Source organism: Squalius cephalus, assembly GCF_949319135.1.
Source record: "Squalius cephalus genome assembly, chromosome: 14".
NCBI lineage: Eukaryota > Metazoa > Chordata > Actinopteri > Cypriniformes > Leuciscidae > Squalius > Squalius cephalus.
The window spans coordinates 19,299,572-19,316,502 of record NC_137135.1 but is presented as its reverse complement, the minus strand read 5'-3'; the positions used below and the strand labels follow the sequence as shown (position 1 = coordinate 19,316,502).

The following is a 16,931-nucleotide window of genomic DNA, read 5'->3' as shown; positions in this document are numbered from 1 at the left end:
AAATTATACAAAACAAAAGTAGCTGTAAAAAGCTCAAGTTTCGGTTTAGAGATGAGAGCGCCTATCACTAGCTCAAGCAGGAGTTCCCGGAAAAATCCAAATATGGTCATATACGTAATCTTCCATGTGACTATACGTCATTGAAAAATATCAAATATACCGGCTGCACCATTTCCCGTAAGATGGGAGGGGCGAAAACTGTACGGCTCTCGATCACATATTTATTCTCGTGAACACATGTAACCACCAGTCTGGCAGAAAAACACAACTGCATTATATATATTCTAAAACTTTAATTTTTTACATGTTATCCTATCGCTGTATGCAATATGAACATTTTGAATGTTGACAGAAACTTCTAGACTCCCCCAGGTGTATCGTGTTGGATTCTACCGCTTTCCCGCAATAAGGTGGATTTTTAACTTGCTTTTGAATTTCGCGTGAACTGTCAGTGTTATAAGTAGGAGGAACCTTTTCGGGAAGCAGACCCAGAAAAGAAAGCAGCAACACAGAGTTTCACAGACTTAGACAACAGTTTTCCTTGGATTACTAAAGAGTAAACGGCATACATGTACAACTACGGAAACTTGGGCAGAGGAATTGACCGGACCTTCCCAGATAGTAGCTCTGGATCAGGCTCGAGCTCTGCTTCTCTCACTACAACCACTGTCACAACTCAACAACAACAACACCACCACCATCAACAACAACAGCAACAACAACAACAGGTAAGCGTCTTTTATATCATATCTAACAGGATAATATGTTATACTCTTTCAGGAATTTAAGATTTCAAAACAGTTTCAATTAACATTTAACCAAGTAACGTTAACGTTATATATAATAATTGACAGTTACAGGGCCATTTTCATTGTTCATTAAAGATAAATGACCTCAGTGATATTTTAAAATTAACATATCATTATACTTAAAATGCTTAACATTATGTATTTTAATTAGAAATTAGTTGTAATTCATATTCATGAAGTAGTCTGGCATGTTTGAATTGTCATGAAAAATTAAATTCCATACGTTTTAAATATCTTTGTGGACCCCCTGGAGTACAGTTAGAACCCATGGTTTAAATTGTATTGACCAAATAAGAGCATAGAGTAATGAAGTAATGATATAATAAAAAATGTTATTGTCTTTATAAGTGTGATTGCCTATTCAGGTTGGTGTTTATATCTGGGTGTTTCAGCAAATACAACAACAATGGGTTTTTGCGTCATAGATATAATAAAGTCTCCTCCTTAAATCTCTGATGCCAATGCCTTGGTAACTGATAATATATTATCTGTGTCTCCTGTACTTTAAAGCAGAAGTATTCTGTGGCAGGATCCAGTCAGTTTGTGCCCAGTCTTAATGCTATAACTTCAAACCAGGACCTTCAATGGATGCTTCAGCCCTCCCTTCTGGGCACCCCGGGGCCATCCAGGCCACTTCGACCATCTTACCCACTGCCACCAAGAATCCCATCTATGAATCCTCAACTTACTCTATCACATCTATCCCGGCCAGGTGTTATTAGAGCAGCTACAGCTGTCGGCAGCTCAACAAGAAGCAGAAATAATGAACATGTAAGTTTAATTGTCAGTCTGTCTACGTGATGAGTCATGACGGGAGACTGTGACAGCATGGTTTGTCACCATGTTCACCTGTCATCCTCTCCATTTTTGTCAGTGGTCTTGGCCAAAACCAAACCCAAACCCAGTCATGCGTGTATTCTAAATCAAAGCGTGGAAGACACAGATTGTGTAATATCCTGTTGTGAGTCTTTAGTGTGTATGTGTGATCTGTGAACGTGTTTGCTGATACATACAGGGTGTGAATCTCATTTGGGCTTATTGAAGAGTGTAAACTATGTATTGAGCTGTAAAAGCATGTTTGAATAAGACTCTTAATAATGAGTTTATAATATGCTGGATACTAGACAGCATCTACCGAAGATGAATCGCAGAGATGCTCGTTCAATATTAACTCATGAAATCCTTCTTGACTCATGCATCCAAGTCTTGAGTATGGCAGCGTGAGACTGAAATATTGAGACAGGAAATGGGATATCATGTGATTCACTGGAGTAAAGAAATATGACTCATTCCTGAGTCACTAGGGTGTTTGCAGGTGATTCATCAATACAAGGACAGGAAACTGCAAATGATGCTCACAAAAGAAAGACAGCGAGAAATGAATTAAAGGAATATAAATAGATTCATAATAGAGCATTTACAGAGATGAAAATGGCCATATTGCCTTAGAATGTAAGGTAGTTGATGATTTTTGAAATATAATTAAAAATCTCATCCCCTAGATGGCAGTATTTCCACAAGTTAACAACTTTGAGTTGACAATGGTTCCAATTAGACACTGTTTTATAATTATATTTATTTTTTATGATTTATATATATTTTTTTATTTTATATATTACTATAATCAATTATTATTATTTTTTTTATTATTTTTTTTATTTTTTTTTACATTTCCTACCTGTGTACACAATGTCAAACTACCTCATGAATATGAATTTATTTACATGTTTCTTACATTTGCTTTACTTTCTTACTCCAGCTATCCACTGAGGAACTTGAGCGGCGTAGAATTAGAAGGGAACGTAACAAAATGGCTGCGGCTAAGTGCAGGAATCGTCGACGCGAACTGACTGACACATTGCAAAATGTAAGTTCATTTAGCTTCATTTGACATTTCCTTTCATTTGAAATGTCTTTGTATTTCTTGGACCCAAACACTGAACGTTTCAACTTTTCACAGGAAACTGACCATTTAGAGGATGAAAAATCACGTCTGCAGAAGGAGATTGCAGAGCTTCAGAAGCAAAAAGAAAAGCTTGAGTTGGTCTTCGAGGCCCATAAACCCATCTGCAAAGTCCAGGACTCTGACTCGGACTCTGACTCCAACAATGACCTCCCATCACTGAGTGGAATCAAGATTGAGCCTGCGGATCCTGATCTTCCTGGACCCTCTGGAGAATCAAAGAGTTACACCAAGTCTAAAAAGCCCAAACCCAAACCCAAAATTACCATCCCACCTCCAGCTTCAGCCTCCACTGTTACCAGCGTACCTCTAGAATCAGAGTCTCTTCATACTCCTGTCCTCATCTCCACTCCATCTCTGACTCCCTTTTCTGCCAGCCTGGTCTTCAGCTACCCATCTTCAATGGATACCAGCTCAGCGACTTCATCCCAAGCCCTCAGTCTCGCCCCCTCTCAACACGGTACCAGCCAGCCTTCTCGTAACCCTCAGCCGTGTGGTGTCGCTCATCGCCGCAGCAGCAGCAGCGGGGATCAGTCAGATCATTCTCTCAACTCACCAACCATCCTCACCCTTTGATTTCTCAACGTGTTCATGACTTCCAAAAGTGTCCTTACTACTACACACAAGCATAAGCAAGTACGGCATGTGTTATGCTTTTACCTGTGTATTCTGTTTACCTTTATTTATGGCTATTATCAAGTCACTTAAATGCATTATAAGAATACAGAAGGACAAGTTAAAGGTGATGTGTATAACGGTTTTGACGTTGAAACACTTTCCCCTGTCCCAGCTTAATAGGGCCATTCATTGGCTGATCAGTAATACTGGCTAAACCAGGGGCATCTGTTTGTCCAACCTATGACAGACAGTGTGGTTTGTTTCAGAACACGGTTTGAAAATGGTCTTTATTTTTGCCATTTGAGTTGGTGAAAGAAATAGTGGCGCAGAAATTACACACTTCACCTTTATGCATGTGTAGTGCAAAACGAGAGGTAAAGCATCTTTCATATGAAGTAGACTGAAATAATCACAGCACATACTGCATATATATATATATATATATATATATATATATATATATATATATATATATATATATATATATATATATATATATAATATATAATATATAATATATATATATATATATATATATATATATATCACTGAAAAGAAAACTGACTGACATTAAAGCCCATAACGTTTGACTGTAGTGGCATTAATGATAATATTATTGATATATATTCATTTATTTTAACTACAGATTTAGTATAAAGAGTGTCTATTAAGTTATTTATTAGTATGTTCATTTTAGAAATGTTATGGGTTCAATTGATGGATCTGAATTTGTATTGGTTACTGTCTTGCTGTGCACGTTTGTGGATTTACAAAGCCAGCGTAATGCTATTTCTTTGTCATGTCATTTTATGTTTTTAACCTTGGTTTTAAGAAACATAATGTTATAATAACAGTGTGTGCTGAATAAGCTAGTTTGAAAGAAACTGAAGGGATGTAGCCTACCTGGTTCTTTACATACAATGTCTGCAACACCACATCTCAACACTGAGAATGTACACTTCAATGACCGGTTTACTGTTACACTGGTTAAATTATATCTGAACTTCACTGAACACTTCAGTGGCTACACTACAGTGGGTTTTCCCTACAAGTACAAAAGTGAATGATTCACAGGCCAGTAGAAGTAGGCTAACTTATTAAGATGGACTCTTTATACTGTATTGGATAAACTATGTTAGATTCTACTATTGCTTGACCACATATAGTTTTGTATTTATTTTTGAAAACAAGATATTTTTTTAAATACTTTTTACTGAAAACATGTTGCATGCTGTTTAACATCAAATAAACAATTACTGAAAATATGTGCTGCTATTGGGAATACTACACAATATTATGACTTCTGAGATGTTTTGTAAAATAATAGTGCCTTGAAATTAGGAATTCCATTTATTTCTATTCTGTATGAAAAAACTGTTTAAGTTTTGCCCCTTCAAAAGTCTATTTGTAGCTGTAATGTTATTTCAGGGGGCACACGGATATATGCAATGAAGTAAATGCTTAGTAAGTTACATAATGGAAAGTGAGCAGGGGTGTGAGGAGGGGTTAAGCGCGCAGTTTCCTAATAGGATGTCAAAAAAAGTTCAATGAGTCACAAACACATTTGCCTCTGAACTGGAAACAATTGTTAAACACCCTCCTCTAACAGTGTTGATCTTAATGTGATGTTTTGAAAGAATAAACAAAAATCTAATTTCTACTCAGGACAAAGTTTCCGTGTTTTCTTTTTTCGTGTCATCTGCATGCTTGTGCTTATGGGGGAAAAAAATCATGTGCTCTGCATGACAAGTGTGCGAGGATTATTAAAATAAAAAAATTATCATCACAATTAAAAAGGGGGTTTTCAAAATTTTAAAAATCTGAAGAACCTTTTTCCACTATTAAAGGACCTTTAGTGCAATGGAAAGATTCAATTGATGTTAAAGTTTCTTCTTGGAACAATTAAGAACCTTTATTTTTAAGAGTGCAATTAATAGCCTATGGTGACAAAAAGATGGAAAATACATTAAAAACAATTAAAGATGAATAGTCTGGATAAACAAAAGTGACAAAGTAAAAGAGCGCGTATGAGGTAAAAGAGGCAAAAACATCATAAATATACAGAGAGCATATTAAATAAACATGGCGACCCTATTTCCTCCACACTGCGTCCTCTGTTATCGCTCGGATTTCAAGTGAGTCACTTAGAGGCGACATGAGAACATATGATTGAGATAATGAAGAGTTTGTACTGAATGAACCGGCGAGCACATGTTCTGCTGAAAGGACCTCTTTATGCCAGTCACAGTGAAAGTATTTCTGGCTCCGGTGCTGCTGTGCAAACAGCATGCCAAAAATAAAACAGTGATACATCAATAAATTAAGGCCTGAGCTACAGCATGACTACGGCCTCGTTAAGCCACGACTGGGAAAATTTCATTATATGTTTTTTTTTTTTTTCATGCAAAGTGAATGTATGAGGAAAAAAAGATCAGAACAGAACATGGTGTGTCAGTCAAGTGTATTTAAAGCTATCTCAATTACTATGAGCATAGCCTGAAACAAAGCAATGCTAATCAATCAGAGAGCTGGGTCTTGTAGCTATAAACTGAAGTCATTGAAATAATACTGATCATATATTTGGAATAAAAACATGTACAACAGAACAATCCTAGGTAGGAGGGGTCTTGTAGAATGCAGCAAATATAACAAAAATGACTATAATAATAACAATATATAGCACAATAATTTTAAAACTACATTTCTTTCAATGTTTTCCCCTCCAAACATCAGTGTCAATTCAGCATGTATTAATTAAAGTCTTGTCAAAGCAACAACTGAACACAAAAAGCTTTGTACAGTACAGCTATGGTTAAAGTGGGGTTAATGCAAAAGAAAGTTCATTTTGGATTCAGTGCAGAGCACAGTAACACTGTTTAGTGGAGCACACGTCACTACATCTAGTGAATTATACTGTCCAGTTCAAAATAAACAAGAAATAACAATCTCATACTGTAGAAAAGTGGTCTAGTAACATGTGCATTTCCAGTGAATCATTCTTGGGCCTCCGCAATAGCGAATCAGCCATATTATTTCACAAAAAATCTGATCTGCTTACAATGGAGGCTTTGCTTTGCACAATCATTTGATACTACCAGTTCCTCTCCATTGTTGAAAATGATTCAGTGCTTTTTGTAAATGATCTCAAACAGATCATTATAGTATATGGCTCTAATCAGTAAAAATGTGAATCTCTAAAGATTGAAGATTCATTGCAGCCCTGTCATAGTGCATCGTAGGAGAAACATCAGCCCGTGAACAGATCAGTGCACAGTAAAACCTGGTAAAAGTTATCAGTTTCTCCCAATGTTGTTTAAAATGTCAACCCCAAAACTAAATCCTAATTTGCCCCTATCTACAACCCCTGTAAGAGATGAGAGGAAACATTCCAGCAACACTTGGAAAAACATACATTCAAATAATGCTACTAATACGATAAATAAGCCTGCAGGAAAATTTAAAGATTTTGAAACATGGTGGATGGTTTCTAGAAAGTTCAAGCCGGTAGGCCGTCTTAGACCAGAATTAGACCAGTTTGTCATATCATTTTAAGGTAGTCCAGATGGTTTTCGACTAGCTTAGACCAGCAAGAAACCAGACACCATGTTCAGGAACACAGCTTAAGGGGAAAGTGATGATTTACTCTCATTCATTCCATACCTGTATGACTTTCTTTCTTCAGCAGAAAACAAAAGAAGATATTATGAAAATGCTTAAGTTTCTGTCCAAACATAGGGATTCCCAAACATTTTTGTCAGCTGAAAAACTTTGCCCTAAAATATTTTTTTATTTTGTCTTATTTTAAAATTATTTATTTCAACTTCACATTTTTATAATTTAATTATTAGCTTTTCACCCACTCATGAACCCCTTGCAGTTCCCTCACAAACCTCCAGTTTGTGAAGCCTGTACGTTAAAAGTCAATGGGGTCCAATTCTGTTTTGGACACCTATGAGTTTAGACAGTTCTTCAAAATAAATATCTTCACAATATCTTTATTTGTGTTCTGCAAAAGAAAGACAGTCTACAGGTTTGGAATGACATGAGGGCGAGTAAAGGAACACAGATTTTGCATTTTTGTGTAAACTATTTCTTAAAGATGGATTTTCCAGCAGGAGGACAGGTTTTGAAAGAAAAGGCTGTCACTTTAAAGCTTAAAAATACTTCTATTTTGCCTGGCACCCAATAATTTCCCTCAAGTTTTAAAGGTCTGCCAACTATAAAATGTTAATCAATGAAATATAGAGAAATTGTACTTATGGCATCAAAAGGCCATGAGTAAACTAGCCTACTGAAGTCCTGGTCTATTTTTTTCACTGAAATCTGAGATGTCATTGCCAGAAAATGTAAACTACTTTTGTAGACAAAAAGTCTGTCTCAGCATCAAGAGAGAAGGTTAAGTAATATGGCTCTGCTCCTCTCCTTCAGTCATCTGGTGAACACACCAAGTGCAGCTGGTCTGGACTGCCAACACTCCCGGTGCTGGAGCTCCCGTCACCCACATCCCGGGCCACCATACACGGTATGTTGAGATCCGTGGAGCCACCCGGGCTGGAATCACTTCTGCTCACGCACTCTTCCTCAAGCACCAAACAAAGTTCCTTCAGATCCAGATTCTCCTTCACCAGACCGTCCTGCATCCGCTCCAGGTCGGCGAGTTTCTTGAGGTATCCGCCGAGGTCCTCGCGCATCACTTTGGCCGCGTGATGGCCGAATAGTTGCCACTCACGCGCGAGCTTCTTCACTTTCAGACGGTCGTCGTCCAGAAAGCAGCATAAATCCCGAAGTTCCTGGTTCTCCTCTTGCAGCCGCTGGTTGATGACTTTGAGTTCCCTGATTTCAAGCAGATGTCCCTGCAGTTGTTTATTGACCTCCTTTATTAATCGGCCGCGCTGTATGAGAGCGGACATCTTATCCGATTCTTCTTTGCGGAGTCGATTCACCAGCTCTTCCTTAGAACAAGTCAGCAAGTCTTCATCGGACATCTTTGACAGCTCCCGGTTCAATATTTCACTGTCGCTCCCCATGTTGTACACAAATTCACCATCAATTGATATTACAGCGGTTAAACTACAAAATAAGTCTTACGAGGCACATGAGATGTCTGTCACTGTAAATGAATCGCAACATTCCTCACCCAGGCACGAAGAAAACGGCCATTTCCTCTTCGGTCCGGTATTTATAACCTACAATAAGGGAAAATCACAGTTCTTATATGCAAACAGGCGTGTCTTTGGCCATGTTTAACGATTAAAACAACAAGCTCATCCCGACTGAAACACACTGAACAGGCCTAACGTTACCTCTCTCTCCTCGGTGTTTTAAATCGTATTTGGCAGCATTAATTTCTCAGTAGCAGCTATTTGGCTTCTGGGAAGCACTGAAGCTCAATCGCGTTTGTTCCTGCTCCTCGGGATGGGATGAGAGGTCAACAGAGAGGTTTAAAATAATCCCCGTGGAGCATCTCTTCTCTTCTGTATTATCAGGGATCACAATGTCCGTCCGCATCCGTCTCTCTCTCTCTCTCTCTCTCTCTCTCTCTCTCTGTCTCTCTCTCTCCGCCCTAACTTCCACTCATTCCAGTGCAATCCACGGCATAACCACGTTATTATTTACTGTCTAAATAGGCAAGACATCCAATCGCTAGCGTTCCTAAAACGCGTTATAAATATGAAAAATAAATAAATAAATCAGAGTCAAAATGTAGGACAGGCTGGTTACACTAGTGCTGCATGCGATTGGTCGGTTTTTACAAAAAAAAAAAAACTATGCCGGATAATCCGAATCAACGAGGTTGAAATGTATAGCGGAAGCCTGCGGGTTTACTTCGTGGTGATTCCTGAGGAATTCGCTGAGATGTTCCTTGAGATTACAGTGTTTCCTTTGGCGGTGGTGGTGGTTGGAGGCAGTGATGTCTTCCCTCATCTCCTCCTCTCCTCCCCCTGTTCTCTTCACCCCCTCCCCTCTTCCCTTACCGTAAAATCTGCACTGTATCCTGGCTAGTGAGAGTTTCCCTCTCACAGCTGTTTCTAATGTCTAAAGCTTCATCATACTCCTACCACTGAAGATACACTGTATTTCAAAGGCTATTAATACAAGTTTATGTTGAAATATCTCTGGATGAGGTCTTCCCACTGCGGCGATGAGACTGCATACACACGGGACACACACAAAACTAACGGAAAGGGTGACAAAAGCTTTTTCTCTACTTTAAGCCATGGTATTTAGCCACATCCTTCCTCCCTGCTCTCCAGCACAATTGCTCGCACGAGGACATAACAATGTGGGTGTTAACCAGGGCCAGGGGTGAGAGGGGGGTTGCTGGAGTGAGAATGGAAACAGGCCACACTTTCGGATAAACGAGCGGGAGGGGTGAACAAAGGCATGCAAGACAATAGGGGAGAGGTGCAGAATAATAAGGACATGTCAAAAACACGCTTGCGCTCCTTTGGTGGATTCAGTTAATTAATTGCAGTTTGGGTGCAAGGAAAACATTTAGATTTATGTTGCCTAAACTGCTGTGCAGGGGATTAAAAAGTAGCCTATACATATTTAACATTATTGTAATGAAATATCCAATAATAAGCTAATGATGGAATGGTTATAGGCTACTTGGAAACATATTGAAAGCAGAGAATATGTCTTTGTCAGTCTAATCTTCTTCTTGGAAATGTAAGAAACTATTTGAAACTAAGCACTCCTGTTTTAAAAATGTGTGTTTTTACTATTAATTTCCAAACCTGTTCCAACCATCCACGAAGTGTGTGCTCTTCAGTCTCCTCCAATCACCGGTCATAGTCTCCTCCCAAGCTACCTGGTAAAAGGAAATTACTTTGTTATTCACTATTATCAATCATCAATGACTCTTTATTCACCTCGCTATTCACCTGTGCATTTTATATGTCCAATAAATACCTGTTTGATGATAATCCTGTCTCTGAGTCTGGTTATTTCATTATAATAATAAATCAGATCATGTTCTCATATAAAATCATCTTATAAATGTTATTTCCCTGTCAATTTATGATTCAAAATACATTTTAAAATGTTGAGGGATTTTGGTGAACTAGGGAATGTCAGTAACTTTTTCTTGGTTATCTAGGTTACCTCTACCTGAAATTAAAGCTCTTGTTATTAGAAGGCTACCACTATCACCATGTAATGATGGATTCTTTTAAACCACACATTCCATTTTAACAATCAAATTGTAGGATCTATTCAATGTAGCAAAATCTCTTTTTACTCCTCCTGACATCTATATTTTTTAACTTCAAAGTTTCAGTATTCCTATTCAAGTCACAAATATCACTATTTGTCTATAAGACCAGTTCAGTTGACGGTGGGCTCATATTAATATACAGTTGTTGTGATACCCGAACACTCACTACCCGAAACTACAGTCACGTGAATGTGACGTAAAACGCATGCGGCGCACACCCGGAAGTAATCATAACGGTGTGTGTTGTTGCTATGGATGAAGCGAAGTCGATCGATTTGACAGTTTGTGTTTGGTAAACATAACTGTGATGGTTACTAACCATATCGACTCGTGATAATTATTTCTACGTACGTATCCGATAAGCTTATGTTTTCGAGCGAGTCAATTTTGAAAGGAACAAGAAAGAAACCTAATGTTGTGATATCTGAATGTGATTAAAAACCAGCCGTCGCGTTAATACGCTTGAGTGTCTGGTAAGTCCACTTAGGATATTTGGAAAATACGTCATGTAGCATGTCTGAGATGTGTGGTGTGTTAAATTGTGTTAGGGATTAGTTAAATGGTTAATGATTAGTTAACGGCCGTAGCTTCGGTTACTGTAACTTAGCTAAGTCTTGTTCTTGACTTGCAAAAAGTGCCAAAGAGTGAGACTATCCTTGCAACTCAAAGTCACTGGATGTTAAAAGCATCCGTTTGGTATTAACTTACCATGACCACCATGTGCCTCTGTACAGCTTAAACATACATTGCCGATGTCAAGATGTCTGTGGAGCTGGATGTATTTGTTGGAAACACCACCATTATGGACAAAGAGGTGTATCAACTGTGGTTGAATGGATATACAGGTAAAGTATAGTGCATGAGACTATGAACTACTGTAAAACCTGCTTAGAAATTGATGTTATATTTATAACAATGTGGTTGTCTTCATAGTGAATGATGCAGTGACGGTGCGGATAGAAGGAGGTGTAATGGAGGAGTGTGAGGTGAGTGCAGAGGTGCTGCTCAGTGACACCATGGACCAGTACAGAACTTTCCAGATGTGCGAGAGACTTTTACACCACCCAGCTAAACTAGCCAATCAGCTTCTGTTTCAGATACCGCCAGACCGACAAGCCATGCTCATTGAACGGTATGCACTGATTTGTGCCTTGCCAAATGAAATAGTTTATTTATTGAATAGTTTTGTATTATTGAGTTTAAAGTACATTTATTCACATTTTCTTCTAGGTATTATGCTTTTGATGATTTGTTTGTTCGAGAGGTCCTGGGAAAAAAACTCTCCAAAGGAACAAAAAAAGACCTTGATGATGTTAGCACAAAAACAGGCATTACGCTGAAGAGCTGCAGAAGACAGGTGGGCTGAACTACTCTATTTGAAACTATATATTTCTCATTGATATGATTTATGCTTGGATGCTTTTCTAAGACACTTTTGGGAATTAAATGATTATGATCTATCTCCTCAAATATAGTTTGACAACTTCAAGCGAGTGTTCAAAGTGGTGGAAGAACTCAAGGGCCCCCTTGTGGAAAACATACGGCAGCACTTTCTGTTACCTGATCAATTAGCGAGGTGAGAAAGAAATGAACATTTGCTTAAATTACTCTGCTTAGATCTATTCCTTGAAGTTTCGGTAACACATTACAATAAGGTTTCATTTGTTAACTTTAGTTAATCTTAATGCATTAACTAACATGAACTAACAATGAGCGATATATTCTTAGAGCATTGATTAACCTTTGTTAATGTTGGTTTTCATGTAAATAATAATAACAGATACACTTGATCTTAAACATGTATTGGTAAATGTTGAGTGATATATTCATCCCATGAACAGTTGCTTCAGTGCTGATTTGGTGCTTTTTCACCTTCTCTTGCTAAACGATCTTGCCAATTCCTCCTCCAGAGACTATGCTGCAATAGTGTTCTTTGCCAATAATCGTTTTGAGACGGGGAAGAAAAAGTTGCTGTATCTAACCTTCCAGGACTTTGCCTTCTGTGCTGGGCAGCTCATCAACAACTGGACTCTAGGAGCTGTTGGTAAGACCAGTTACACAGCTCTTACACAGCCAACTGCAATACTTGAAATTGGTCAATCATGCCAATCAGTGGTCAAATATTCTTGTATAATGGCTACTAAACTAAATTTCACAATCTCATTTCCAATTTCGATACCACTGCAAAAACTACTAGTATAACTAGTATAAAGTTCAAACATGTTTAACGTCCCCCTTCCCTTAAAACTCATCTTTGATCACCAAAATTACATATTTAAAAGTTTGTGACGTCAGAAACGCCAGCAATTTCAAAGACTGCGTTTTTGAGACTGTCCTTGGTTCACTGCAGTTTCAAAGAGAAAATACTCAGCGATGGTGTTGACTTATGAATTTGCACATGGTTTGTCTTAAAGCATATTAAAAACACATCATAGACATATAAACAACATTAAAAGCTTGATTTTAAATAAAAGCGAACAGTCAGTAATACAATAAGAACAAATAAACTAATTATGAATGAAATAAACAGTGCTTTTAAGTTTTTCAAGTAGGAAGTAACAGAAGTACTCTGGTACAGAAATTGAATAATCAAATGCAAAACAACACTGTATAGTCTTCACTGTATGAATTGAATATAGATTAATCTATGTTAAAGCTACAAAAGTTATTCAGTCAAGAGCAGTGAGTGATTTTCTTTTTGTCTTTTGTTGTTTGATATAGCGAATTTTTTGCGATAAAGCCTGGCTGACTGCACATTTTCCCTTACATAAATGTCATTCCCCTGGTTTCACAGACAGGGCTTAAGACTAGTCCTAGACTAAAATGTAAGTCTGAGCTGTTTCCACTGAAATAAACTTGCACTGACTGATCTTAAAAATATATCAGTGCCTTTTTAGTTTTAAGATGCACATCGGTAATGTTTTTTTCTAAGCATGTTTATAAAAATTACTTAAATGTCCTAATTGATCTATGGTCTAATCCTGGCTTAGTCTAAGCCCTGTCTGTGAAACCGGGCCCTAATGTTTAATTTTACATCTGTATGTTCTTGAGCATCTAATCTGAGGTTATTAATGGACATCTTCGATCTCTTACTATTAGATAACATGATGGAGGACATGGATGTAGATCTGGATAAGGAATTCCTTCAAGACCTCAAAGACCTCAAAATTCTAATCACAGACAAGGATCTCTTAGACCAACACAAAAGGTGTGTGTTCAGCACTGTGTGTGAGTGAGTGAGTGATTTGGATGGGGAGAATAGAGATTAGAATAGAGTCTGAGGAGGGCTGTTGTAAATGTCCAAATGGTGCATAGTTACTTCCATTTGTCTCAGCCATCTGAATAATGAAACCTCTCATCCACTCAGTTTAGTGTGCACTGCTCTGCGGGGTAAAACTAATGTCTTCATCGAGATGGAAGCCAATTTTAAGGTAAGAGAGTTGGTCATGTGTTTCTTGTGAAATAAATGCTTTACTACATGAGTTTTGATTTCAAAATGTCTTCTGCTGTAGAATCTCTCAAGAGGCCTTGTGAATATCGCTGCCAAATTAATCAACGCAAAAGATGTCCGCGATTTCTTCATTGACCTTGTTGAAAAGGTACTTTTTTAAGTTTAATAATAGCATCTATCATGTCTGAAGCACTCAAATTTTTCACAAAGCATTTATTCTTTTTTCTCTTCACAGTTTATTGAACCTTGCCGATCAGACAAATGGACATCAGTAGATGTGAACCTCTACCTTACTCATTATACTAACTCGGCACATATCCTTGACACCTTCAAGTAAGTGTCACTATGGCTGTTGTATATTTTCTTTTGGTATTTTTCTGGACAATTGCTTTATATGGAGGTCTTAGTTCAGGGGAAATTCTCTTTGCAACCAGTGGGAGTCACTGTATGTATGCACATTGCTTTATCTGTAGTCACCTTTGTTTCCTGTCCAGTCATTTATGTGGTTTAACCACTGTGGAATGTGTTTTTATGTTTATTCAAACCAAATCACAACACCTCAAATCACTTGGAAAATATGTGGGAAAATGTTTTTTCATGCTCACCAAGGCTGCAGTTATTTGATCAAAAATACAGTAAAACAGTAATATTATGAAATATTATTACAATTTAAAATATCTGTTTTCTTATGTTTCTTATATAACTGTGATAGCAAAGCTGAATTTTCAGCATCATTACTCTAGTCTTCAGTGACACACGATCCTTTAGAAATCAGTCTAATATGATGATTTGCTTAATAATAAAACATTTATTATTATATTTATTGTTGAAAACAGTTGTGCTGCCTAATTTTTTATAGAAACTGTGATTATTTAGGATACTTTGATGAATAGAAATTTCAAAACAAGAGCATATATTTGAAACCGTTTTTTTTTTCTTGTAACAGTGTAAAAGTCTTTTGATAATTGTAATGCATCCTTTCCCCAAAAAAGTTTTGATTTCTTAAAAAAAAAAAAATCATACTGACCTCAAACTTTTGATTGGTCAAAGCGAACATCACAAAAACAAGCTCTTATAAGACCAAATAGATAAAAAGTGTATGTTATGACACATTTTTAAATCTCTCTCCGGTTTTTTCCTCAGGCATCATTCTGTCTGGACCAGGTACATGGGAGTTATCAAAAGTTGCATCCTTAAAATGTACCACGAGTAAAGAATCTTCATTTACACATTCTCTCTCTTCATGATAACTCAGTTTAGCATCTGATGAATTTGTGGCCTGGTGTTTAATATCTCCTGTCTATCATCATCTTTCTTTAATCTTTTCTCAAATATACCCAACCCCCCCTACCATCTGTCCATGTCTTCACCTCCCTCTCCCTCTATCCCTGTTTCATTCTTTCACCCCTTGGCCTCCAGAACTGTATGACTTGTAAATAAACACAGCATGATTTCCACAGACACTGTCTGCATTGTGTTTTCATTAACTCTGCATTGTGGGTTTCCCTTTTAGCAAACTCTCTGAAAAAAAATGGTGTATTTGGTAATGATGGATGGAACAAAATTATGCCCTGAACATACTTGATTTGACTGACATAATTTGGGGGTCCTAATGATAATTAACATGCAAACAGTCCAAAGGATGTTGTGGCTTGAGCCCTTATGGTCCTTAAACTCCTGACCCCTCTGGCTTGACCAGAATAAGTGGGCGCATGGCGCACTGATGGGTGTGAGGTCTGTGTGTGGGCCCATTGGGTGGTGGGAAAGCAGTAGGGGGCCACAATTTGTCAGGTCTTGGTGGCACAGTTTACATGTGTGTTTTTGCAATAATGGTGTGTAATGACAGCTGTCAGCCCTACCACATTACTCTAGAGGGTTTTTTTGGTACAAGAGTAATGGCAAACAGATTTGTTTGCCATTTTGTCATTTGCAGAGCAAAACAATGTTTATTTCTTTGTATAATTTGATAAAGCTTGAATGCAATGCGTCCAACATCAACTGATTTCGTGACTTGACAACGGAGTTTGGTCAATGTCTACATGCTTGTATAAATACAAATATATTGTATATCTACTAACATACTATTCTTACTATTTCTGCCAAATTAAGTATGCTTTTCTGAATCCAGCAATAATAATTATTATCGAAATTATTAGTATTAGTGGGCAGGACATTCTCATTCTAGACTGTAAACAAAGAACTGTTGAGAATAGGCACCAATGTATTTATATATTTTTTTGTTTTCAAGTTTTCTTAGTGATTCTTTGTTTTGCCCAAATTTGGGAATTTGTTTATTAAAATGCCTCATTCTGCCAATACATTTGTGAAGGCAACTACAGGTTTAGGTATTCACCTTATAAACCAAAGATATCTAAGTTTTAAAAGGTTGTATACTATATACAAAGACCTCAACACTTGACACATAAACCTAAAGAACGGTGACATTGAATAAAAAGAGGAGCTCTTAACATCACAACACAGTTCATAAGGACAAAAAAAAAAAAAAAAAGTAAGTCGTCAAATAGCAAATTAATAATCATTTAACAGCAGCAGCAATATTTCAAAGATATTACAATTCTAAGTTCAGGCAAGCGTGCTTGAATACATTTGTCAGAATTCTGTTTATGTAGTTACAAATAACTTAGATTTCTTTGGAATTTGTTGCTTTTTTTTTTAGTGAGCTTTTGATTAGACAAAAATTTGTGTAGTGCAGGATGAGTCATCAATATTTTTGTTGGTTTTCCCAGAAGAGAAATTATGTTAAAGAGTGCATTAGATCTGGTCTTCAAGCCACAATCTCAAATTTTTTAAATCATGCTATGTTGTTTGAGTTTGTGAAGTAAAAGTAAAAGTCTTTCCATTGCCTCTCAT

The 16,931-nt window shown here is 37.3% G+C and overlaps 3 protein-coding genes across 9 annotated transcripts; 2 read left to right on the top strand and 1 right to left on the bottom strand.

Moving 5' to 3' along the window:
• The first annotated feature begins 189 nt into the window (after nucleotides 1-189).
• On the top strand, nucleotides 190-3,823 carry fosl1a (FOS like 1, AP-1 transcription factor subunit a). Of its 4 annotated transcripts, none has more exons than XM_079892994.1 (4): nucleotides 190-728; nucleotides 1,326-1,580; nucleotides 2,569-2,676; nucleotides 2,770-3,823. In XM_079892994.1, the coding sequence occupies exons 1-4, from the start codon at nucleotides 570-572 to the stop codon at nucleotides 3,346-3,348; spliced, it is 1,101 nt and encodes a 366-aa protein (XP_079749120.1). In that variant the 5' UTR covers nucleotides 190-569; the 3' UTR covers nucleotides 3,349-3,823. The 4 variants fall into 4 exon arrangements, with proteins under 4 accessions (XP_079749120.1, XP_079749119.1, XP_079749118.1 ...); XM_079892993.1 differs by having other exon boundaries at nucleotides 1,323-1,580; XM_079892992.1 differs by having other exon boundaries at nucleotides 1,320-1,580.
• Nucleotides 3,824-5,834: 2,011 nt separating this feature from the next.
• On the bottom strand, nucleotides 5,835-9,453 carry ccdc85b (coiled-coil domain containing 85B). Its single transcript, XM_079893430.1, has 2 exons — nucleotides 8,694-9,453; nucleotides 5,835-8,576 (listed from the first exon to the last, which is right to left on the bottom strand). Exon 2 carries the CDS (start codon nucleotides 8,415-8,417, stop codon nucleotides 7,815-7,817), a length of 603 nt encoding a protein of 200 aa, XP_079749556.1. The 5' UTR covers nucleotides 8,418-8,576; nucleotides 8,694-9,453; the 3' UTR covers nucleotides 5,835-7,814.
• A 1,368-nt stretch (nucleotides 9,454-10,821) lies between these two features.
• fibpa (fibroblast growth factor (acidic) intracellular binding protein a) lies at nucleotides 10,822-16,546 on the top strand. 4 transcript variants are annotated; one of them, XM_079892757.1, is made up of 11 exons: nucleotides 10,822-10,956; nucleotides 11,344-11,454; nucleotides 11,543-11,741; nucleotides 11,840-11,966; nucleotides 12,085-12,185; nucleotides 12,520-12,653; nucleotides 13,709-13,817; nucleotides 13,977-14,040; nucleotides 14,122-14,208; nucleotides 14,296-14,393; nucleotides 15,204-16,546. In XM_079892757.1, exons 2-11 carry the CDS (start codon nucleotides 11,370-11,372, stop codon nucleotides 15,271-15,273), a joined length of 1,074 nt encoding a protein of 357 aa, XP_079748883.1. In that variant the 5' UTR covers nucleotides 10,822-10,956; nucleotides 11,344-11,369; the 3' UTR covers nucleotides 15,274-16,546. The 4 variants fall into 4 exon arrangements, with proteins under 4 accessions (XP_079748883.1, XP_079748882.1, XP_079748885.1 ...); XM_079892756.1 differs by having other exon boundaries at nucleotides 10,822-11,082; XM_079892759.1 differs by having other exon boundaries at nucleotides 10,827-10,845.
• The last annotated feature ends 385 nt before the right edge of the window (nucleotides 16,547-16,931 follow it).